Source organism: Sinohyriopsis cumingii, chromosome 2 (genome assembly GCF_028554795.1).
Source record: "Sinohyriopsis cumingii isolate HCF-2022 chromosome 2, ASM2855479v2, whole genome shotgun sequence".
Classification (NCBI taxonomy): domain Eukaryota; kingdom Metazoa; phylum Mollusca; class Bivalvia; order Unionida; family Unionidae; genus Sinohyriopsis; species Sinohyriopsis cumingii.
The window spans coordinates 167,357,220-167,381,432 of record NC_142962.1 but is presented as its reverse complement, the minus strand read 5'-3'; the positions used below and the strand labels follow the sequence as shown (position 1 = coordinate 167,381,432).

At 36.8% G+C, this 24,213-nt stretch overlaps 1 protein-coding gene across 1 annotated transcript in view; it reads left to right on the top strand.

Annotated features, from left to right (window-relative positions):
• The window catches only part of LOC149806261 (uncharacterized), a 112,612-nt gene that overhangs the window by 4,275 nt on the left and 84,124 nt on the right, over positions 1–24,213 (top strand). Inside the window, exons 3-7 of the mRNA XM_089951204.1 lie at positions 2,594–2,687; positions 5,940–6,017; positions 15,167–15,232; positions 16,870–16,974; positions 19,342–19,594. Of these exons, the coding sequence (XP_089807330.1) occupies positions 2,594–2,687; positions 5,940–6,017; positions 15,167–15,232; positions 16,870–16,974; positions 19,342–19,594 (596 nt within the window). The remainder of the gene's footprint in view (positions 1–2,593; positions 2,688–5,939; positions 6,018–15,166; positions 15,233–16,869; positions 16,975–19,341; positions 19,595–24,213) is intronic.

Below are 24,213 nucleotides of genomic sequence, written 5' to 3'. Positions count from 1 at the left end.
CATTGATGCTATTATATACTCTACATGTATATATCCATGCAATTATATACTGTACATTTATACATCCATGCTATTATATACTGAGCATGTATGCATCCATGCTATTATATAATGACAGTAGGAGTTGTCTATAACACATACCAATAGGAGGAGTTGTCTATAACACATACTAATAGGAGTTGTCTATAACACATATCAATAGAAGTTGTCTATAACACATACCAATAGGAGGAGTTGTCTATAACACATACCAATAGGAGGAGTTGTCTATAACACATACAAATAGGAGGGGTTGTCTATAACATATTCCAGTAGGAGTTGTCTATAACACATACCAGTAGGAAGAGTTGTCTATAACACATTCCAATAGGAGGAGTTGTCTATAACACATACCAGTAGGAAGAGTTGTCTATAACACATACCAATAGGAGGGGTTATCTATAACACATACCAATAGATGAGGTTGTCTCCAGTAGGTAGGATTGGCTGCAACACTTCCCATTAAGTGGGGTTGTCTAACTGGTAGATGGGATGAATATTTGTAATTAAGAAAAATACATTGTGCTGCTTACCTGTAGATTTCAACAAAATATGGCTGTGCACCATCCTTTGAATTCTAAGTTATGCACCACCCTTTTCAATTCCAATTTATGCACCACCCCTTTGAATTCCAAGCTATGCACGATTCTTTGAATTCCAAGTTATGCACCATTCCTTTGAGTTCCACACCACCCTTTTGAATTCCAAGTTATGCACCATCCTTTTGAATTCCAGGTTATGCATTATCAGAGATTTCGGAAACTCTTAATTACGCGTATTTGGACGCCAGTTTTTGATCTGTGACGCAGAAAATTACTAAGGCGGGAGTCCTCTGTACACATGTAATAGGTGAGCGGCAAAAGACTTGCCAGTACTGCTTCAGCCACCTGCTTTGTGGTAAAATGTGTTGATCAGTTAGATGTGCTGATATATACAATGACAGAATTCAGTGACTAAAAGACCCCTTGATGTACATACATGTTGCCATTATAAGAGTACATAAAAAAGAACATGATGCAATAGCTGGGCTTTGACTTGCGTCCGGATGCGAAAATGTACTGATATTTACAGTGATTGAATTCAGAGTCAGAAAGACCCAGAGATGTACATGTGGTCATTTATAAAAGTACATCAAATAAACAACTTCAGCTTTCGTTATTGTGTTCATTTCCGAATGTATCGGAATAAGTAGTGCACGAGAATCAAGACATGTTGAGACTTAGACAAAATGCCATTCGTAAATTTGGATAAGTATTTTGGGGTTAAACGGCAAACTTACGAAGATTGTAACGAGATTCAGAAGAGTGCTAGAATTGATAGTTCGGATAGGACAGTAGCTAAGTGTAATAAAGTGTGTGATGCCTAGCTTAGTGTTTGGAACAAGTCCTTACTTGGATTGACAAAATTCAGTATCACTCTGATGGACGAACAAGAGCTATTTAAGAGGTACATTGACTGACCATACTTTTTTTTAAATGCAGCTCGCCTTTGCCCAGTTAGTTTTAGTGTTGTAACAAAATGTATTCTTCAATACATCAGTAGCTAGGCCTAGTTTTGATATCAATTACGTTGACAAACAAACTCTTGCCCATTCATAAGTATATGTTTTGATAGCTGATTGACCATAAACCCTTTTCTGAGTAAGGTAGCAACTGTCAATTTCCTGCATGATATCCTTTGATGATAAAACATACAAACATGTGTTTTAAGATCAGAATCTGTGATCTGGATATATATTACCTTCCTCTTATACACAATTTCGTCATAAAATTAGTTTGAAACTCTAAGGAAACCAGTAGGCCTAACGGGAAATAATGGCGGACTTCGCTAAGTCTGGGATGTAGCAGTTTATTAGATTGTTTGTTTTCGTAAATCATCGGGCAGATAATTTCAGAAAAATATATAGATCACTGAAAGCAAAGCCAAGGTATTATTTTTTTTAAAGATTTAACTTTAAAATGCAAATTATGTAGGTCAGAAACGTATGGGACAATGCTATGTTGTGGAATTCACAAGCTGCACTTTAAGGTCTAAGCTGTTTTCCGACCTGACATGTATTTACGAAAATACGGGGGGGGGGGGAAACAGCAAATCAGACGCGATTTAACCAGTGCCTAAAATTACTACAAGGACGCAGACAAATAAATAAACCATAAATTTGCATTCCTGTAAATGGGCTGTTGTAATGAAGCTATATTTAAGAGGGTGATTACATTGTGAAAACCTCTCCATCTAAAAATAGATGCACTCACGTCTGAGTTGATTCAGTAGGAAAGAAGGGACTGCAACTTTTGATGGTGGGACTCCTATTTTTACCAAGACTTCTGATTATGCGCCACCCCTTTTGAATTCCAAGTTATGCATTATGCACCACCCCTTTTTGAATTCCAAGTTATGCACCACCCCTTTGAGTTCCAAGTTATGCATTATGCACCACCCCTTTTTGAATTCCAAGTTATGCACCACCCCTTTGAGCTCCAAGTTATGCATTATGCTCCCCCCATTTGAATTCTAGGTTTGGATGAGTAAATTTAAAGGATTGTTTTTCTTACAGAACAGAATTTTACTTGGATGAGAGTGGAGATGTATCCTGGAAAGTTTCTGAAGATGCAGAACCAATGCCATTCTTTAACTGTGAAACGTATGAGGTATGTTTGATTTGTATATCATTTTGACTATTGCTAAAATGGTCTAAGGTATGTGTTATAGTGGAATTTGCATATCACCTTGACATCTGCTACTATAGTCTAATATCTGAGGTATAGTTGATATGTATATGACCTTGACATTTGCAGGCATAGTCTAAGGTACACTACAGAATCAAATAGCAATAAAGGCAGGTACATTACAATCACAAATATTCAGTGTGTAAGGGAAGGGTTTTGGCATGAATCATGGGAAGTGAAAGTTCTATTTTCTTTTCAGTAAAACCTGTCTTGAAAGAACACCCCTTCTGTCAAAAGAATGTGGTTCCTGAAGACAGGTGGCCTCTCATGACAGCTGATAGCATTAAATCAGTATAAGCATTGAAAATCTGGTCTCAAAAGGCGGTGTCTCATAGCTTTGGTCTTTCAGAACAGGTTTTACTGTGTTATTCTTTATCTTCCTAAATTTGATTTTCAGGAAATAACCTATTTTCCTGAATTTGATTTTCAGGAAATAACCTATCGCAGCTTGATTGTATGCTGTTTGTATTGTCACTGTGCCCTGGGGTGTGGTTGTATGATATATGCATTGAAAGAGTCTCCTTCTGATAAGGGAGATATATGATATTTGCATCACAACAGTCTCCTTTTGGCCCTGTGGATGAATAATATTTGCAATTTAACAGTCTCCCTGTGGTCTGGGAGATGTTTAATATTTTAATTACAACAAAGTCCCTGTCTTCTGAAGGATATATGATATTTGTATTAAATCAGTCTCCCTGTTGTCCTGTGAGATGTATAATATTTGTATTAACCTGTGTCCTGGTAGATTAATGATAGTTATATTACACCAGTCTCCCTGTGTCCTGTGAGATGTATAATATTTGTATTAAAAGCCTTATTTTGGCCTTGGGGGATGTATAATGTTTGCATTACATCAGTTTCCCTGTGTCCTGGTAGATTAATGATATTTATATTATACCAGTCTCCCTGTGTCCTGTGAGATGTATAATGTTTGCATTACAACAGAGTCCCTGTGACCTGAGTGTGTATGTGTGTGTATGATATTTGCAGTACACAGTCTCCCTGTGTCCTGGGGATGTAAATTTACATTACAACAGTCTCTCTGTCTAGCAGGATGTATGTTATTTGTATTAGAACAGTCTTTGTGTGTGTGTGTGTGTATGTTACATTTGCATTACAACAGTCTCCCTGTGTCCTGGGGGACATAAATTTGCATCACAACAGTCACCCTGTGTCCTGGTTAGATGTATGAGGGGTGAATCAAAATAGACCAAGTTTGAACTATGGATAATTGCAACCTGTATGCACTGGAAAAAGCATCCATTAGGATGGTTCAGTGCCACCCGCATGATTATGGTTTAAAGAAACACAAAGTTCAAAGAATACTGATAGTATCTGCTAATAAAAAAATCACATAAAGTGGTTCAAAGAGGAGAGAGATCTCTTGGTTGAAATATGTTGGATTAAAGTAATAATTTCCGATAAAAACCAGGTTGTCATCACATTTGAAGCCATTGCCACATGTGGAGAACTGTTGAAGAAACATACAGACCCAAGAGCCTGAGACGACATGGAAATACTGTTAGTGTAAGTGTCATGTTTTGGGTTGTAGAATGTATAATGTTGATAAGAATTGTAGTAAGTATGTTAATACCTTTAATTTATGGCCAGTAATTGAAGACATTTTGCAAATGCACAGTTGACATTTCAAGATAACAGTGTACTTTGCACTGTCCTGCACAGTCTTGCACCTGGAAACAAGAAAACAGTATTTACCTGGAAACAAGAAAACAGTCTTGTACCTGGAAACAGGAAAACAGTACTTACAGTCTGGAATGGCCATCTCAGTCACATGACTTCATTGAAAATCAGTGGCATAGTCTCAGAATTAGACTTAGATCTCTGCATGCAATTAAACCTCACTGATGTCTAGTGATTTGAACATTGATCACTAAAGAATACATCAAAGATCTATTGAAAGATTTGCAGGCTATTTGGACATCGATATCTACAGGCTATATCAAGATCTAGCGAAGGAGGAGCAGACTGTTTGAACAATGAACACTATAACATTCAAAGCTTTATACAGCATCATTTGGATATTCAAAGAAATGATAAATTCCAGAGGCCTTGTTACAAAATGCATTCTGAAAACCCCAGGCAAGTGCCATAACTTTTTAATTGGTCTGTTTTAATGTTGCAGATTGTTCATGAAATCAACATAGTCAACACTGAGTTGTGTCATTAAGTGTTCATAACATTGACATTGTCAACACTGAGTTGTGTCATTAAGTGTTCATAACATTGACATTGTCAACACTGAGTTGTGTCATTAAGTGTTCATAACATTGACATTGTCAACACTGAGTTGTATCATTAAGTGTTCATAACATTGACATTGTCAACATTGAGTTGTGTCATTTGTAGCATGTCACTGTAGGCAGTACCTGTCAAACCCACCCCAAACTTACATCCCAGGAAGAGTGTGCGCTTCAGCTCCAGTTGTCACTGACTAAAGATGGGATTCATTGTCAGTCACTGCACATCAGGAGATACCTTTATTCACTGACTTTCATCTTGGTAATCAGACGATGTAACACCTTTGTTGCAAAAGCAAGCCAAAAAAATATGTTTAATGTCTCTCATAACTTTGATTGCTAGATTTGTGGGGTAGTGGAAGAACTCCTAATGTATTATGATCAGGTATTGTTGAGAAAACACATTTTGCTTCAAAAATTGAATTTTGTGTCAAAATTCACAGTTAGGATAAAAATGTGATAAATTACAGACAGTCCTTGTCACTTTGTTGTATTAATAATGTGATGTTACCAGAGCTTTAGATTCCATGTTTTTGTTAGGATTTTAGTACCTTGAGTCTCAGCAAGAGTTTTGATGTGTTTGTAGCACTTCTGAAAATTTGGGGACTTGTTTCTGAGAGCCAGGGACTTTCCCTATTAGGTCATGGTAAAACCCTGAGGTCAGGATTCACTGATAGTCTTAGACATGTGTACCTTCGTGCATTCATCTTGACAGAGAATAGTGTCCACAGAACATTCTACCTTGTGTTCCAAGGGTAAGTGTCAGTGTTCATTGTTAGTGGCTGACAAGTTTTTAAGTTTGATATCCTCTAAGATTGCATGATGTAGTAACAGTCACTTAAGTTAACATTAAATCTTGATTTTAATCTGATCAGGATCAATTTATTCCCCCTTTCCCCCATTTATTTTCTAGATCCAGCCAAAGAAGGGTCACATTCCAGCTGTGTTGAAGTTCTATGGCACTTATGAAGGCCATGTGATCGACTTTAAGGTGAGCATTTTATTGTCAACCACTGACTTGTCATGAATACCTGTACTTCTAGGGGCATAGCTGCCAACCCTCATGAATTTGGTGTGAATTTCACGACTTTTTCAGCGATTCACGGATTCACGCCGCAAGCCAACAATTCACGAATTCTCCAATCCTCAGTTATTTTAAATCTTTAATAAAATAACCGATTTCCTGTTAAGCGCTAGTCGTGATATTCGCAGTTGCCGAAAAGGTCCGGTAATGCTGGTCACGATATTAGTAGATCTACAGCCAATTAGTACAGTTGGCCCGGTAGCAAGCATTTTAGCCTATTTTAATCTATGTGTATAAGAGTAGTTTTACAAATGCTTTTGAGAGAAACGGGGGCATAACCGGAATTTTGCTCCACGCATGTGTCACCAAAATGGATTTGAGTTACCATTCAGCATCGCATGTAAGATGTTGAAAATGTCTTCACCACCAAGGAAAAAGAAATGTATTACTCAAAAAGTGAAGTTTAATTTGGAATATATCAAAAATTGGCCGTGCATTCTGCCATTAAACATTGATATTCATCATGCTTTTTGCACTCAGTGTGCCATCGCAGAGACGATGTGGGAAGCACGTCAGTTGCAAGAAACATGTAGAAGTTGGGAAAATTAAGAATTCGCAGATTTCAGCTCTGGAATATATTAAACCATTGGCAGAAGACCTGCAGGCTACCAACGCTGAAGCATTATTTGTGAGTTTTCTTGTTGAACACAATCTACCTTTTTCAGCTGGAGACCATGCTAAACATTTGTTCTGACAAATGTTCCTGGACTCGAAAATCGCTTCCAAATTTTCCTGTGGAAGAACCAAAAAATGCTGCAGCTCCTGTGCATTCCTCACAGCAACAGTGACAGCGAAAGAGTATTTTCTTTAGTGAGGAAAAATAAGACAGACTTTAGGGCCCTACTTAGCTGCAATTTTAGTCACCAAGATCAACCAGCAGGCAAGAAGTCGGAACTGTTTAGAAAACAAATTTACGATCAAGCAGTTGAGGAAGTTCAAGTCTGCCACAGTATCATGTCTTAATAAATAAATATTTCTGCATATATGTTGTGTTTTAGTTTTATTTTGCAAACTTGATATAGTGTATAGTATTGACAGTCAGAGTGGATGGAGTGGTCAGAGTGGATGGAGTTATTATCATGGTATTTTTCATGAATTCATGTCCAAATTCACGACTTTTTATCCCTATTTTCACTAATTGTGAGCCTGGAAGGTTGGCAGCTACGTAGGGGACATGTTGATCAACATATGGTGTTTGTGCGTTCAGTTTTGGGTGACGTTTTTCTTTTAAGCAAAACAGGATATGAAATGTGCCATTCTGCCAGAATTCTGAGACGGTGGTGGCATCATTATCATCAACAGTGTTAAAATTATTTGTGGAAGTTTGTAAGTGTTGGATATAGAACTTTTTCACTACAGAGCCCTTTTTTATAACACCATTCTTGTTATTAGGTAGACCTGGTGATGGATCCCATTTTATCATGTAGTAGTGATATTTACAGTCAAATCTGTCCTAATGTTTATCTGAGTTCAGTGCTTACATGGTCAAAATGGCCATTCTCATTTCTCCCTGGCAATCAGCAATCACCTGTCTTCAGTGGTGACCGGCCATGCGTTTCTTAACCAAGCAATGTTTCATTGGAGCATATCAGCAGCATATCAGCAGTGACCTATCCAGGTATGCAAATTAAACTTATTTTGTTTCAGGATCAATGCATGGTATGTATAAAGGTAAATATTGTGTGAATCTATGTTTAAACATTTCATATTTTGATTGTGCTTACCTTAATCCAGTGTTTTTCCTGTTAATTTAATGAATATATTAATTGTTATTTTAAGATTTTGAGTCAAAGCTATCTCCAGTGGAGAGAAAAAAACGTGATCTCCAAGTAGAGGTTTATTGTGATATCCCTTTAGTTTAGGTTTTTTGTACCCTCAATTTTACACCCCAGGGGGATACACTGATCCCTTTAGGTTTAGGTGCTACTAACACCCTCGGGAGTGAGTTTGCACAGCAGCCTAATCCATGAATTGTTTAAAGTGTCAACACCTGTTTTCATGCCTAATTATATACCAACTGCCCTATTAAAAAGTTGTGTGTTTCACAGTTTAGGTAAGCTGTCATTAGTAATTTTATTTGGGACTCATTTCTACTGATAATGAGATAAAAGTTTTTTCATTTATTAAGAAAAAAGACTATGAGAGAGATGTAAAAACACAGCTGTAGTTTCCTTGATTTGTTGGGTGTGTGTGAAATAATGGTAATACTATTACTAGGAATACTAATGCTGTTTGGTTCATAGCACATAAATTTGTCATGAACCTAGTTTAAGACCTAAACCTGCCTTCAGAGGTCACCTGTCTACATAGGCCATTTTTGCCTTTTCCCCGTGGGTGGCAGCTGTAGACTATAATGTACTTCATTATAAAGAAGTCTCCAGTGTGTTCTGTAGGCTGTGTCCTTGTGCTTTTTCTCACTGTAAAATTTTGCAGGGTGCACATACACATTGGCAGTGTCAGTGTATCCCTAAGGGGTGCAAGACTGAGAGTCAAAAATCACCTTGGTGTCAAAACTGGGGGTCAGACTGAGTAAAAACAAACTTTGGAACTTTGGAACCAAAAATGGGAGTAAAATTAAAATTTTGGGGGTCTCTGAAGCGCAAATGAGGGTTAAGGGAAACACTGCAGTGTTTTCTTTAGGCTGTGTCCTAGTACCTTTTCTCACTGTAAAATTGTACAGGGTGCACATACTTATTGGAAGTGTTTTCTGTAGGCTATGTTCTTGTGTCTTTTCTCACTGAAAAATTTTACAGGGTGCACATACTTATTGGAAGTGTTTTCTCTAGGCTGTATCACTTGTGCCTTTTCTCACTGTACATTTTTACAGAGTGCACATACACATTGGCAGTGGTTTTTTTTAGGTTGTGTCCTTGTGCCTTTTTTCACTCAAATTTCACAGGGTGCACACACACATTGACAGTGTTTTCTTTAGACTGAGTCCTTGTGCCGATTCTCACGTAAATTTTACAGGGTGCACATACACATTGGCAATGCATCATTGCTGGTGTACTTACATATCAGCCAGGGGTCACACTACAAGGTGAAGTGGGTGATTAAGTCACCTAAAAAAATGTCAACTTTACCTTCTGTTAGGAAGGTGAAAATGACTTTGCCTAGTGATTTTTTAGAGTTACATTGAGAGACCATAGTTTTTTATATGCTCTCTTGCCTTAGCCAGTTTAGTTCCAGTAAAGTGTTGTAGTTGAAGGCAAAATGTAGGTGTTCATATCAGTCAGTCAAGTGTTGTAGCTGAAGGCAAAATGTAGGTGTTCATATCAGTCAGTCAGGTGTTGTAGCTCAAGGCAAAATGTAGGTGTTCATATCAGTCAGTCAAGTGTTGTAGCTGAAGGCAAAATGTAGGTGTTCATATCAGTCAGTCAAGTGTTGTAGTTGAAGGCAAAATGTAGGTGTTCATATCAGTCAGTGAAGTGTTGTAGCTCAAGGCAAAATGTAGGTGTTCGTATCAGTCAGTCAAGTGTTGTAGCTCAAGGCAAAATGTATTTGTACATATCAGTCAGTGAAGTGTTGTAGCTCAAGGCAAAATGTAGGTGTTCATATCAGTCAAGAAGTCTCCAGTGTGTTCTGTAGGCTGTGTCCTTGTGCCTTTTCTCACTGTAAAATTTTACAGGATGCACATATAGGTGTTCATATCAGTCAGTAAAGGGTTGTAGCTCAAGGCAAAATGTAGGTATTCATATCAGTCAAGTGTTGTAGCTCAAGGCAAAATGTAGGTGTTCATATCAGTCAGTCAAGTGTTGTAGCTCAAGGCAAAATGTAGGTGTTCATATCAGTTAGTCAAGTGTTGTAGCTCAAGGCAAAATATAGGTGTTCATATCAGTTGCGCTGCAAACTCTTGCCATCTTGAAGGAATGTGTTTTGAAAGCAGAGTGACCATTAACCCTTTCCTGATTAACAACTATTACTGCCCAGTTTCTGCAAGTTATTTTTTGTTAATAAAACATAAAAGCTTTGAAAGATAAAAATAGTATGTAAATAACAATTTGCATTTTAAGAATAGAATTGGTGATCTGAATAGTTTAATTGCCGCAAGTACATTATTGTCTTCATAAAATCAGTTTGAAACTGTGAGCCTGTCATGGGAAAGTAATGACAGACATCGCTGTGTCTGGGAAAAATCACTATTAGATTGTGTGTTTTCATAAACCATTGGACAGTTATAGTCAGGAAAATATATAGTTCATAGAAAGCAACTTCCAAATATTATGTTACTGAAGATTTAGCTTTAAAATGCAATTATGTAGGTCAGAAAGGTATGGGACCATTCTGTGTTGTGGAATTCAGATGTGCTGTAAGGTCAAAGTTGTTTTGTTACTTCACTCATTTTTGCAAAAATACCACAAAAAAAAGCAATGAAGGAAATTCTATTTAACCAATGCCTAATGTTACTAAAAATACTTTAAAAAATAATAAAAACTTAAATTTGCAGTCCTATCAATAGGCTGTTGTAACGAAGCTGTAAAGTGAGTATTTTCAGTAAGAAAATCCCTCTTTCTAAAAATAGGTGCATTCCCATCTTGGCTGTGTTGATTCATTTGGAATGAAGGGTCAAGTTCATTCATATACCAGCTTTGATGCTTCACTATGCTGTAATGTTTTATTGGCAACAAAGACATTTGATGAACATTATGATCTGAAGACACGTGGACTTGATGTCATGTTCATGGTACAGGGGTTGTTTCAAACAAGTTTAGAAATCTTTTCAAGTGCCATTTTATAGTGAACTTTCAGAAAGTAAAAATTAAATATTGATAAAGGGTAATTGATTAAGCATATTTATCACATAGTTGGTACACTTTACATATAGTGTGTGCACTTTCATATTTTGATATTACAACATGTTAAATATCACTTTAATTGATTGTGATTGGCCCAAATAAGTCGATGATTTTTTTGTGCAGTATTCTCACTAATAGTGGGTAAATTTCATTACCCCCACCTACTGGAGACGTTTTGTTTCTACTATTAATATTAACATTTTGGTGGCCATTTTTTATAATGGACTGCCCAAAGAGAATTGTTGAAATAAGGCCACATCTGTCTGAAAGGCCTATTTATCACACACATGGACTCATTACACCATGTATAGATTATTATGCACTGAAAAATGGGTTAAACCCCAAACTAAAACAACAACAACTAATACTAAGGGAATTGATAGCATGTATATGGGAAGGGTTGGGGGGAATTGATAGCATGCATGTGGAAAGGGTTTGGGGAAATTGATAGCATGCATGTGGAAAGGGATGAGGGGAATTGATAGCATGCATGTGGAAAGGGTTGGGGGGGATTGATAGCATGCATGTGGAAAGGGTGGGGGGGATTGGTAGTATTCATGTGGAAAGGGTTGGGGGGGAATTGATAGCATGCATGTGGAAAGGATGGGGCGGATTTATAGCATGCATGTGGAAAGGGTTGGGGGGAATTGATAGCATGCATGTGGAAAGGGTGGGGGGAATTGATAGTATGCATGTGGAAAGGGTTGGGGGGAATTGATAGCATGGATGTGGAAAGGGTTGGGGGGAATTGATAGCATGCATGTGGAAAGGGTTGGGGGGAATTGATAGCATGCATATGGAAAGGGTTGGGGGGGAATTGATAGCATGCATGTGGAAAAGGGTGGGGGGGATTGATAGCATGCATGTGGAAAGGGTTGGTGGGGAATTGATAGTATGCATGTGGAAAGGGTTGGGGGGAATTGATAGTATGCATGTGGAAAGGGTTGGGGGGAATTGATAGCATGCATGTAGAAAGGGTTGGTGGGGAATTGATAGTATGCATGTGGAAAGGGTTGGGGGGAATTGATAGCATGCATGTGGAAAGGGTTGGGGGTTATTGATAGTATGCATGTGGAAAGGGTTGGGGGTAATTGATAGCATGCATGTGGAAAGGGTTGGGGCGAATTGATAGCATGCATGTGGAAAGGGTTGGTGGGGAATTGATAGTATGCATGTGGAAAGGGTTGGGGGGAATTGATAGCATGCATGTGGAAAGGGTTGGTGGGGAATTGATAGTATGCATGTCGAAAGGGTTGGGGGGAATTGATAGCATGCATGTGGAAAGGGTTGGGGGGAATTGATAGCATGCATGTGGAAAGGGTTGGGGGGGAATGGATAGCATGCATGTGGAAAGGGTTGGGGGGGAATTGATAGCATGCATGTGGAAAGGGTGGGGGGAGGGGTAATTGATAGCATGCATGTGGAAAGGGTTGGGGGTAATTGATAGCATGCATGTGGAAAGGGTGGGGGGGAATTGATAGCATGCATGTGGAAAGGTTGGGTGGGAATTGATAGCATGCATGTGGAAAGGGTTGGGGGTAATTGATAGCATGCATGTGGAAAGGGTTGGGGGGAATTGATAGCATGCATGTGGAAAGGGTTGGGGGGGAATTGATAGCATGCATGTGGAAAGGGTTGGGGGGGAATTGATAGCATGGATGTGGAAAGTGTTGGGGGGAATTGATAGCATGCATGTGGAAAGGGTGGGGGGGGATTGATAGCATGCATGTGGAAAGGGTTGGAGGGGATTGATAGTATGCATGTGGAAAGGGGGTGGTGATACTGGTAACATCCAATCCACTATATACAAGAGAGGTTTAAATGTTAACTTCTAGGAGTAAATAAACTCACCTGTGTTCACAGAAGAAAAAGGACATAAACCATTCTCCAAACTGAAAGAACATTATACAACTGCAGCATGTTTATGCCATAAAATGGCTCTTACATTATGGTGCCGTTCCAAATTGATATGTGTCTACTGTTCCAAATTGAATAATGCAAATTGAATGGGGTCATAAATACATTACTGTAATTTTGGAATATCTGTATCCATAATCATCCCTCGAATAAATACATTGCTGTAATTTTGGAATATCTGTATCCATAATCATCCCTTGAATAAATACATTGCTGTAATTTTGGAATATCTGTATCCATAATCATCCATTGAATAAATACATTGCTGTAATTTTGGAATATCTGTATCCATAATCCTCCATTGAATAAATACATTGCTGTATCTGTATCCATAATCATCCATTGAATAAATACATTGCTGTATCTGTATCCATAATCCTCCATTGAATAAATACATTGCTGTATCTGTATCCATAATCATCCATTGAATAAATACATTGCTGTATCTGTATCCATAATCCTCCATTGAATAAATACATTGCTGTATCTGTATCCATAATCATCCCTTGAATAAATACATTGCTGTATCTGTATCCATAATCATCCCTTCACAACAACTTGAATGCTGAGAAGTAAACTGACACACTGTCACTGTTAAACATTTTTCTAACTGAACTTAGCTGAGTGACATCATACTGAATTTGCATGGACATTCTTTGTTTAAAAACGATGTTGTTTTAGTGAAATATTTTATTTATTTGGAAAGACAGTCGGTTTTGAATTATAATTGGTAAAAATAAAATTAGTACATTATACTAGTTAAAGGATAGTGCAAAAAATTCCAGGGACTATTTTTACACACAACTAATGAAATAAAAAGTGTATGATAAACAGAATCTCAAATGTGTAATGCTTTAATATTAAATTTATGAAACTCATTGAATAATGAACAGCTTTTCTTGCCAATGCTCACAAAAGTTGGACATTATTCAACTTGTTTCATAAATTCAGTATTAAATCATTACCCATTTGAGATACATGAACATGAGGTTGTCATTGAAGTGATTTGTGGTAACTGCTAACTTGAACATGATATTGTCATGGTGGTGCTTTGTGGTACTCTGCTAACTTGAACATGAGGTTTTGTCATAGTGGTGATTTATGGTACTCTGCTAACTTGAACATGAGGCTTTCATAACAGTAAGTTATGGTACTCTGCTAACTTGAACTTGAGATTGTCATAGTGGTGATTTATGGTACTCTGCTAACTTGAAAATGAGGTTGTCATAGCAGTGATTTATGGTTCACTGCAAACTTGAACATGACGTTTTCATAACAGTAAGTTATGGTACTCTGCTAACTTGAACTTGAGATTGTCATAGTGGTGATTTATGGTACTCTGCTAACTTGAACATGAGGTTGTCATAGCAGTGATTTATGGTACACTGCAAACTTGAATGTGAGGCTGTCATAACAGTAATTTACGGTACTCTGCTAACTTGAACTTGAGGTTGTCATAGCAGTAATTTATGGTACTCTGCTAACTTGAACATGAGGCTGTCATTGGAGTGATTTGTGGTACTCTACTAACTTAAACATGAGGTTGTCATTGGAGTGATTTGTGGTACTCTGCGAACTTAAACATGAGGTTGTCATTGGAGTGATTTGTGGTACTCTGCTAACTTGAACATGAGGTTTTGTCATAGTGGTGATTTATGGTACTCTGCTAACTTGAACACGAGGTTGCCATAGCAGTGATTTATGGTACACTGCTAACTTGAACACGAGGTTGTCATAAATGTGATTTGCAGTACTCTGCTAACTTAAACATGAGGTTGTCATTGGAGTGATTTGTGGTACTCTGCAAACTTAAACATGAGGCTGTCATTGGAGTGATTTGTGGTACTCTGCTAACTTGAACATGAGGTTTTGTCATAGTGGTGATTTATGGTACTCTGCTAACTTGAACACGAGGTTGTCATAGCAGTGATTTATGGTACACTGCTAACTTGAACACGAGGTTGTCATAAATGTGATTTGCAGTACTCTGCTAACTTAAACATGAGGTTGTCATTGGAGTGATTTGTGGTACTCTGCTAACTTGAACATGAGGTCGTCATAGCTGAGATTTGTTATACTCTGCTAAATTTAACAAGAATACAGTATATTTGCTTAATATTTTTCACATTCAAATTAAATGGATTATGATTTAATCTAGTATAATAACTACTATCCCTCACAAATATGGCAGCATAATTATGTAGCAAACTTCTTGATTTGTTTGCAAAATTACTCTGCAGGCAAATAATTTAGCACCATTTTACAATCCGTTTTATGTGATGTTATTAAATTATATTAATATTTTAATATTGCAACTCTATATTAACAAATTGTTATTTGTAGGTTGAGATTTCGGATGATCTGATGTTACTGACATATGAGAGATGCTGCTTGTTACAGTGTCAGAAGGTGATTTTTATATTTTCTCCCAGGAACTGATATGTCAGCAATATTGTCAGTTTCAGTTTTATGTTGTCTTTCTTAATTTAGACTGTTAAGTAGAGGAATTTCCTGTCCATGATGGGATGAAAATCTACACAATGATCATGAAATATTACATAAATCAGGAATCATTCTTTGAAATATCTGTTTTCAAAATACTTTGGATTTGTTATGTGTTATACTGCATGTGTTATTTGTTGATCCTACCTAAATCAGAAATATTATTATTATTATTATTATCTGGCTTAAACAGGACATTGATTTTTAAAAATATAAGTCAATGTATTTATTTTCCCTACGTTCTTTGATTACAATTCCACCATCTGGATGACTGTATTCCTGCCAGCACATGCATGCTCTCTTGTTTCCTGCCAGACTTTTCACACACTACTTATAACCTCAGGGCACAGTTAGAATGGTTTGAAGATGTGAACACACCACTTAGAAAAGAAAATATAGTATAATATTTTTCTCATGCCAGAAATGGTTTGCAGATGTGAATAGTGGTACACAACTAATAAAAGAGAAAATAGTAATATTTTCTCTTGCCAAGAATGGTTTGTGGATGTTAATAGAGACAATATTTACAGTAGAGACCTAAATCTGTTTGTGTGTGTGATTAGGATTTTTAATGTACTTTTAAAAAAATTTCAGTCATATTGCTACGATGTCTGCAGTGTGGCAGTTTATAGTGATGTCTAGCACTGGGGCATCATGCTGCAGACATGTAGTATGATGTCCCACCCAGTCACATTATCCTGACACGAGGCTGACCAGTTTTAACACTAACCTGTTAATGCTGAGCGTATAGCGAGGCAGCTGTTAGTACCCTTTTTGTAGGTCTTTGGTATGACTCGGTCGGGGATTGAACCCACGACCTCTCACTTTCCGAGGCGGATGCTCTAACCACTAGGCCACCGGAGCAGTCAGGACCTAAATCTCAGTGCACAATTAGATTGATTTCTGGATATGAACAATTGTGTTAAAATTTGTATTCAAGCATTGGATTTGAGATAATGAAACCTTGCAGAAAAAACATAAAATTAATAACAATAACATTAATATTATTCTCATGCCAAGATGTTACTTTGCAAGCATTACCAAAAGCTGCATTATCTGACAAATTTTCCTGTCAGGTAGCCCATTTTTCTGGTATCATGAGTTTTCCTGTCAGGTAGCCCATTTTTCTGGTATCATGAGTTTTCCTGTCAGGTAGCCCATTTTTCTGGTATCATGAGTTTTCCTGTCAGGTAGCCCATTTTTCTGGTATCATGAGTTTTCCTGTCAGGTACCCCATTTTTCTGGTATCATGAGTTTTCCTGTCAGGTACCCCATTTTTCTGGTATCATGAGTTTTCCTGTCAGGTACCCCATTTTTCTGGTATCATGAGTACATGATTTTACACCATGACCTCAGTCAAAAATATCGGGTATATAGGAACTTCAGGCCCTCCTCCCTCTACAATGTATGGTAGATGTTTAATTATGTTGACATCAGCAAGAATTCTTTTATGTCCTATCCTTTTCTTTGAAGCATTTAAAGCTTCTTGTTATAATTTCATTATTGTTTGTAGACAGGATAAATAGAAACTGCCTTTCTTTCAGATATCTTCCAGTGATCCTCGGGCTGACATACTGTATTCATTCCTTCCGGCCCTGGAAGAGGAATTCTTCTGGGACATCAGCATTAAAGCAGACAGCGGCAGAGAGGTCAGTTGCCTCTTATCTAAACAATACCATTTCTGTAATCCTATTTAAAAAAAATTGTCTAATTTTATCTGTTACATGTAGTCATTGGTATGTTTTAAATACCTATTATGAATTCACGATATTACGTGTGTAAAAATGGTCATATTGACATTCATTAAAAGACTTCTGATGTCTTGTTGGCCGTAAATAAATGTGGTGTTGTTCTGATGCCCAATATGGTTGAGACGGGGAATGGAGCGGTGAATGGAAGCGGGGTTTATGCTGAAAAGTGTGGTTGGCAATCGAAAGAAACTGACTCATAATTCCTGATAAACCTTGTATAACCCTGCTCCATGGAAAGGACTAGAAGGTCATTCCACCGTTTCATGGATGCTAAGGAAAACGATTTTGATTGTGAGGTTCACCCAAAAGTTTGTAGAGCGTTCATTAAGAAACCACAAGATTCCATTTAGACATTAGAAAGTAAGACTCATATTTGCAGCTCGATATACTTGATCTGGTCTGCTGATTGAGAATCTGTCTTGATGGCTAGCCATTAGAAATTTTGATTGTGTTGGAAAGGTCTGCTTGATAGCCCTAATTGTATAAACCAAGCATTGTTTCTCTTTGAAATGGAAGAGAAGAAAATCAGTAACTGTGCCCATAGAGGGACAGCTAAGATTGACACATTTTCTACTTCACCAATCACAAAAAAAATTTCTGTTTGGCATTACACACCTCAAACACAATTTCTTCTGGATTGAATTATGCCATTGGCAACTTTGATCAAAGTTTTTCTTTGTGGATAGATCATTTGAAATCAGCCAAACATGAAAGTGGAGAGTCTGGTGTTTGTTATTTAAGAGAGAGCCCCTGTACTGCAACGGGAGGCCCCGCTTCTGAGGAAGATCCATCAGCCGGTTGAGAAGAACCATGATTGTTAGGGCCACAGAGGAATGTTCAAAATTAGGTCAGTACTGGAGTGTCTGACTTTGTGTAGAACCTGTGAGATCATCCTGAAAGGTTGGAAAATCTAAGCAAAAAGTCAATCCCACTTAAGGCTAAAAGCTTCCAATGCCACCCGTTTGGTCAGGGACTGGGAAAACATAAAAGGAGAGCTTGTTGTTTAGCTTGGTGGCAGATAAGTCCACCAAAGTAGTCTCCTATAGTTGGAGCAGGGAGTCTGCTATGGTCTGGTGGAGTGACCATTCTGTGACAACCATCTACCAATTCCGTGACAGTCAAGCAAAATATTCTTTTTGCCATTAATAAGACAAACTTGGAGGATAAGTCCTTCAGAAGTTACCAATTGAAGGTAGTTCCAAACCTCCATGCAGAAAAAAGGCACATTTGTGCCTCCTTGTCTCATGTATTCCTCCACTTACCATGTTGTCAGAGGAGCCCATCATGCAGTGGTCTCTTACTTGGTAAAATCATCCCTGAAGGGTTAAAAATACTGCCGTCACAAATTGTTGATGTCAGACCTGCCAACCCTAGCAAAACCTTCTTAGTAAGGCTATCGTTTGTATTCCATATTTCAGTAAGTATGATGTTATGGTATTATCAAGTTATAAAACATGAATTTAAAAAGTTCAGAAGCAGCTTGTGACTGATGCAGTATAAGAGCTGCATCCTAAATAATAGTCCATTAGGTAGGAAGTGTATTTTCCACTTCATTGAAGGCTTTGCTTGAATTGCAGTGAATTTGGCATATTGTTGACATGATGTGAATATATAAATATGTGGTATATTTTCTTAGAGTAATTACCCTTTTTTAGTCATTGTGAATATTGAATATTGTCCAAGTTATTCAGTTTGCATACATTCTGCCAGTTATTACTTTTTACTTAGAGTAATGACCCTTTCTTAGTCATTGAGAATATTTTTCATGTTCATACAGTTTTTTATACATCCTCTCAGTTACTGTTCTTTTTTGCTTGTACTACTCTTTCAAACAGAATGTGAATGTTTGTGTGTGTGTGTGGGGGGGAGATCCATGTTCTAGTTCAAGATATTAAAGTCACCTAGGTAGGTTGTTGGATGGTTAGGTGGATAGTTAGGTAGATAGGTATCAGTTGTCACAAATGTGCAGCTAGGTTTCAGCAAATAGTTCACAATTTAAAGAAACAATTCGCTTTAGATAAATTAGATAAAGTAGCAAGACTTAGATCTACTTATCACATTTCTTGATTTTTTTAAACATTGAAAGGTTCATATTGTGCTTTGTGATGAAGCAGCATCCAGTTAATATTTTCAAATGTTAGACTTTTAAACAAAATATTTTGCTGAATTTGTGTTGTCAAAAATATAATTAACTGAAAATAGAGCCATTATTAGTCAGTCTATCCATCTTGATTTTTGTATCATGTTAACTCATTCTATATTCAGTTCAAAGTTCACAGTCTTGTACTGTGTCTTAGTACACCAGACGTGAACTGGTTCAGCAGCCCTCCACCACTGACTGGTTTGCAGGAATGTGTCATACAGACTGTGTTGCATTACCTATATGCAGAGTGTCTACCCCAGGGTTTGATGGAAGAGGTAGCCAGGGCATGTATCAAATCTCTGAACAAGATGCAGGGATTTGGCAAGTTTGTAGACCTGTGCCAGACGTTTCTGAAAAACACCAATCTTAAACACCGTAAGTATCATGGACAGGCAGCAGACTCAGTAGACTGGTAACATGTTAGCTTGCAATATTAAAAAGGAATGAGAGTATATGTGACAGTGTAAGTATTAGTGGCATAAGCATTATGAACATAGTTACTGTTGTCTTGCTATTGCTTTTTCTCCAGATTTGAAGATCATACTAACATCATGTTTTTACCAAGACATTTCTGATGATGTCTACTTGGTCTTTAATGGAAATTGTCCTGGCAGCCATCTTCAAAGTCTTATCACTACTCTTACTTATTGGAAAGTCGTGTCTACAAAGATTTCTTATGGTGTCTAGTCTCTTTTTAATGCTAAATTAAAATGATGCTGGTCTGACATTAAATATGATCACAATGTTGGCCATCTTCATAGCTGCTAACCCTCACGATTTTGGCATGAATTTCATGACTTTTTCAGCGATTCACAGATTCATGCCGCATGCAGAAAAATCACAAATTCCCCAATTCTCAATTATTTTAAATCTGTATTAAAATGACCGATTTCCCATTAAGCGCTAGTCATGATATCGGCAGTTGCCTAAACGGTCCAGTACTGCTGGTCACGATATTAGTGGAACTGTAGCTGATTGGTACAGTTGGCCCAGTAGCAAGCATTTTAGCGTATTTTAATCTATATGTATAAGAGTAATTTTACAAATGCTTTTGAGAGAAACTGAGGCTTAACTGGAATTTTGCTCTGCGCATGTGCCGCAAACACTGATTTGAATTACCATTTGGAATTGCATCTTGAAAATGTCTTCACCAACAAAGAAAAAGAAATGTATTGCTCAAAAAGTGCAGTTTAGTTTGGAATATACCAAAAATTAGCCATGCATTCAGCCATCAAACACTGATATACATCATAATTTTTGCAAGTAGTGTGCCACAAATTTAAGTATAGGGCATGGTTGCAGGGATGATGTGATGAAGCACATTGGTCGCAAAAAACACATAGAGGTTGGGAAAATTAAGAATTCGCAGCAGATTTCAGCTTTGGAATATTTTAAGCCATTTATGGAAGACCTGCAAGCTACTAACACTGAAGCATTGTGAGTTTTCTTGTTGAACACAATCTACCTTTATCATCTGGAGACCATGCTAAAAATTTATTCCGACAAATGTTCCTGGACTCGAAGATCGCTTCATGAATTCATGTCAGATTCACTAATTTTTATCCCTGTTTTCACTAATTGCAAGCCTGGAGGGTTGGCAGCTGTGCATCTTAAAAATCTTGTTATTCCTACTTCTGAATGGATGGTGATATTGACATGGGGTTTGTAATGAAAGATGTGATATCTAGTTGATCCTTATTGAAAATGCTGCAGAGCTTTCGTGCAACATGGTGGCTACAACGACATCTTGAAAATCTTGTTATTGCTGCACCTCATGGATGGATAGTCAACATAGGTTTTCATGAAAAGACTTCTTTTCATGTCTGTTTGGTTCTGAAAATTTCATGCCTATCTTTTGAGCAAAATGACCATATTGTGGTCATCTTCACAATCTGTTATTGATGAATATCAGAAATGGTTTCACACTCCACAGTTAAAAAAAGAAAAGGGCTGATCTTTGATTCCTGGAAATTCTTTTTGACCAGTAGAGCACCATAAATTTGAATGACTCTTGTTGATTTTCCATTTTCCATTTTTGCTAATTTGAATGATTGAAAAAGCAGGCTTTTACTGCTCCTGCATATGGCTGTGGCTTTGTCAGAAAAATTGGTTTTCTTTTCTTAAAATTAATTTGTTTTGTATAATTAGTTCCAAATGACTCAGTAACATGGACAGTTTTATAGGTTGTAAATCAGACTTGTTTGAATATTTGTGCCAGATTTACATACAAGATGGGGGAAACCATGGCACGGTAGGTTCAGCAAATGAGAGTAGGACAGGTATTCATCAGATTTACATTATATGAAGATTTCAGTACAAAAAGGTTATGGTGCTTAGTGAAATATTCTCAATGACCCATCTATTCAGATTTCATGAGAACTAAGAAAAGAGAAGTTAATGGTGGTCCTAAATGCCAGGTAGTAATTTAAAATGATTTCCTTATGTGGTCTATTTTTTTAAATTGACTTTATATTTTTTAATTGATTTTATATTTTTATAGTGTTATTGCTGTGATTATTGTTGTATTTTAAATTGTATGTTTCATTATTATTATAAAAACTGATTAGATTGAAGGTAGCGAATGAAATAATTATTATAATTCATAGATTGATTATTTTGAGGATGCACAACACATTATTTATCACTTTACAAAAGTTGAAACGCTGGTAAAAAAGTGTTTCATGATCAGAAGTTTACAAATAAGAAGACCAGCATCATCAATGGATTTAAATCAAACGGCTAACTTACAACAAAAAAAAAAAGAATAAAGGTTCTGATTGACAATGATTGGTATTTCATGGTAAAGATAAGCTACTAGTGTTTGTTAAACTAAAAAACTGCAGTAATTAAACTTATTTTACAGACCCTCCTGTTTTCTGGGTGCCATATTTTCAAAATTTGCAATAATTTTAAATAGTACAAAAAATGTTTGGACACTAACACTAAGTGTAAACTAAGGTATGTATTATCAGTAATCAAACAGTGGTGCTTGTATAGTCAAACCATGACACCACTTTGATTACCCTAATTATCAGGTGTATTTATTGATGATGTTGTCAGTAGACAGCAATTATAACAGCTGACACACTTTGCATCTTGTGATCAAGCAAATCTGTAAACACAGCCAGCTGTGTGCTTGTTAAACGATAAAGATAACCTTTCATCCTCAGATACTTGGCAGAATTAATGAATGAGTCATTTTGATATCTGTAAGATCAGATGCTTGGCAGAATTAATGAATGAATCATATTGACAACTGTAAGATCAGATGTTTGACAAAATGAATGAATCATTTTGTTAACTGTAAGATCAGATGCTTGGCAGAATTAATGAATGAATCACTTTGATAACTGTAAGATCAGATGCTTTGCAGAATTAATAAATGAATCACTTTGATAACTTGGCAGAATTAGTTAATGAATCACTTTGATATCTGTAAGATCAAATGGTCGACAGAATTAATGAATGAATCACTTTGATAACTGTAAGATCAGATGCTTTGCAGAATTAATAAATGAATCACTTTGATAACTTGGCAGAATTAGTTAATGAATCACTTTGATATCTGTAAGATCAGATGTTTGGCAGAATTATTGAATGAATCACTTTGATATCTGTAAGATCAGATGCTTGGCAGAATTAATGAATCATTTTGATAACTAAGATCAAATGCTTGGCAGAATTAATGAATGAATCACTTTGACAACTGTAAGATCAGATGCTTGGCAGAATTAATAAATGAATCACTTTGATAACTGTAAGATCAGTGATTATCATTGTTACAATGAGCCTCGATGTGATTGCAGGCTTTTTTATACTTAGTGTTGGAGAGTGTGAACAGGCAGACAAAACAGTCATGCACATCATCAAGTCCTGTTCTCACTAAAATGTAATAATTCTGCAGTGTTTAAATGTGTATGCAGGGTATCATTTACATTTTCCATTTCCAGTTAACTGGAATTTCATTTTTTGATAAAGCGTTCAACATCTTCAATATGTTCACCAGATCTTGAAGTCTCAGTTTTATTCATTTACATATTTTCTTTTGGTAAACTCATTTTGATGTGGTCATTTCAGTTTTCGTACCTATAATTGGAGTTCAGTTTTGGTAAACTCATTTTGATGCGGTCATTTCAGTTTTCGTACCTATAATTGGAGTTCAGTTTTGGTAATGCTCATTTAAATTCCTGAACTAGTCAAATTGATTTAGTTCTTTTACATATTAAGCAGTGTGATTACCATAATTTGGAGTTTTTTTTAAGTGAGTGAAAGATTCTGTTGTGAAAGACAAACTCTTTATCATTTAATAATACTGAATTTGATCAAATTCATAGACAGTGTTTCGATAGAAACTTACCACAGCAGTACACATACTCTATTAATGACTCTCACACACAAACACACACACACATACACACACACACAAACACACACACACATACACACACACACACAAACACACACACACATACACACACACACAAACACACACACATACAAACACACACATGGAATTCAAGTAGTATTTGTAAAAGGTAGTTAAAACATGACCATACAGACATTCTTTATTGGCAAGCATGGATATAATGCAACCATATTTATCTACTAAGATGTACTTGCTGGGCTTATTGATGCACAGTTCTATCAATAACAAGTGATAGTTTACCAGGGATTATTTGGGAAACTCTGTGTCATTTTCATTAGTTGAATCAATATCTAGACAGAGAAAGTAATTAATTGTAGTGTCTGTATATTTGGGTCAGTGATTGTAGCTACTTAAAATTTGGAAAGAATTTCATGTGTAGTGTAGATAGAGCAAGTAGTGTACATAGAGTAAGTAGTGTTTGTAGGGTAAGTAGTGTGTGCAGGGTAAGTACTGTTTGTAGTATAAGTAGGGTAGATGTAGGGTAGGTAGTGTATATAGTTTAAGTAGGATAGGTAGGGTAGTAGGTTAGGTAGGGTAGTAGTGTAAGTAGGGTACTTGGGTAGGTAAG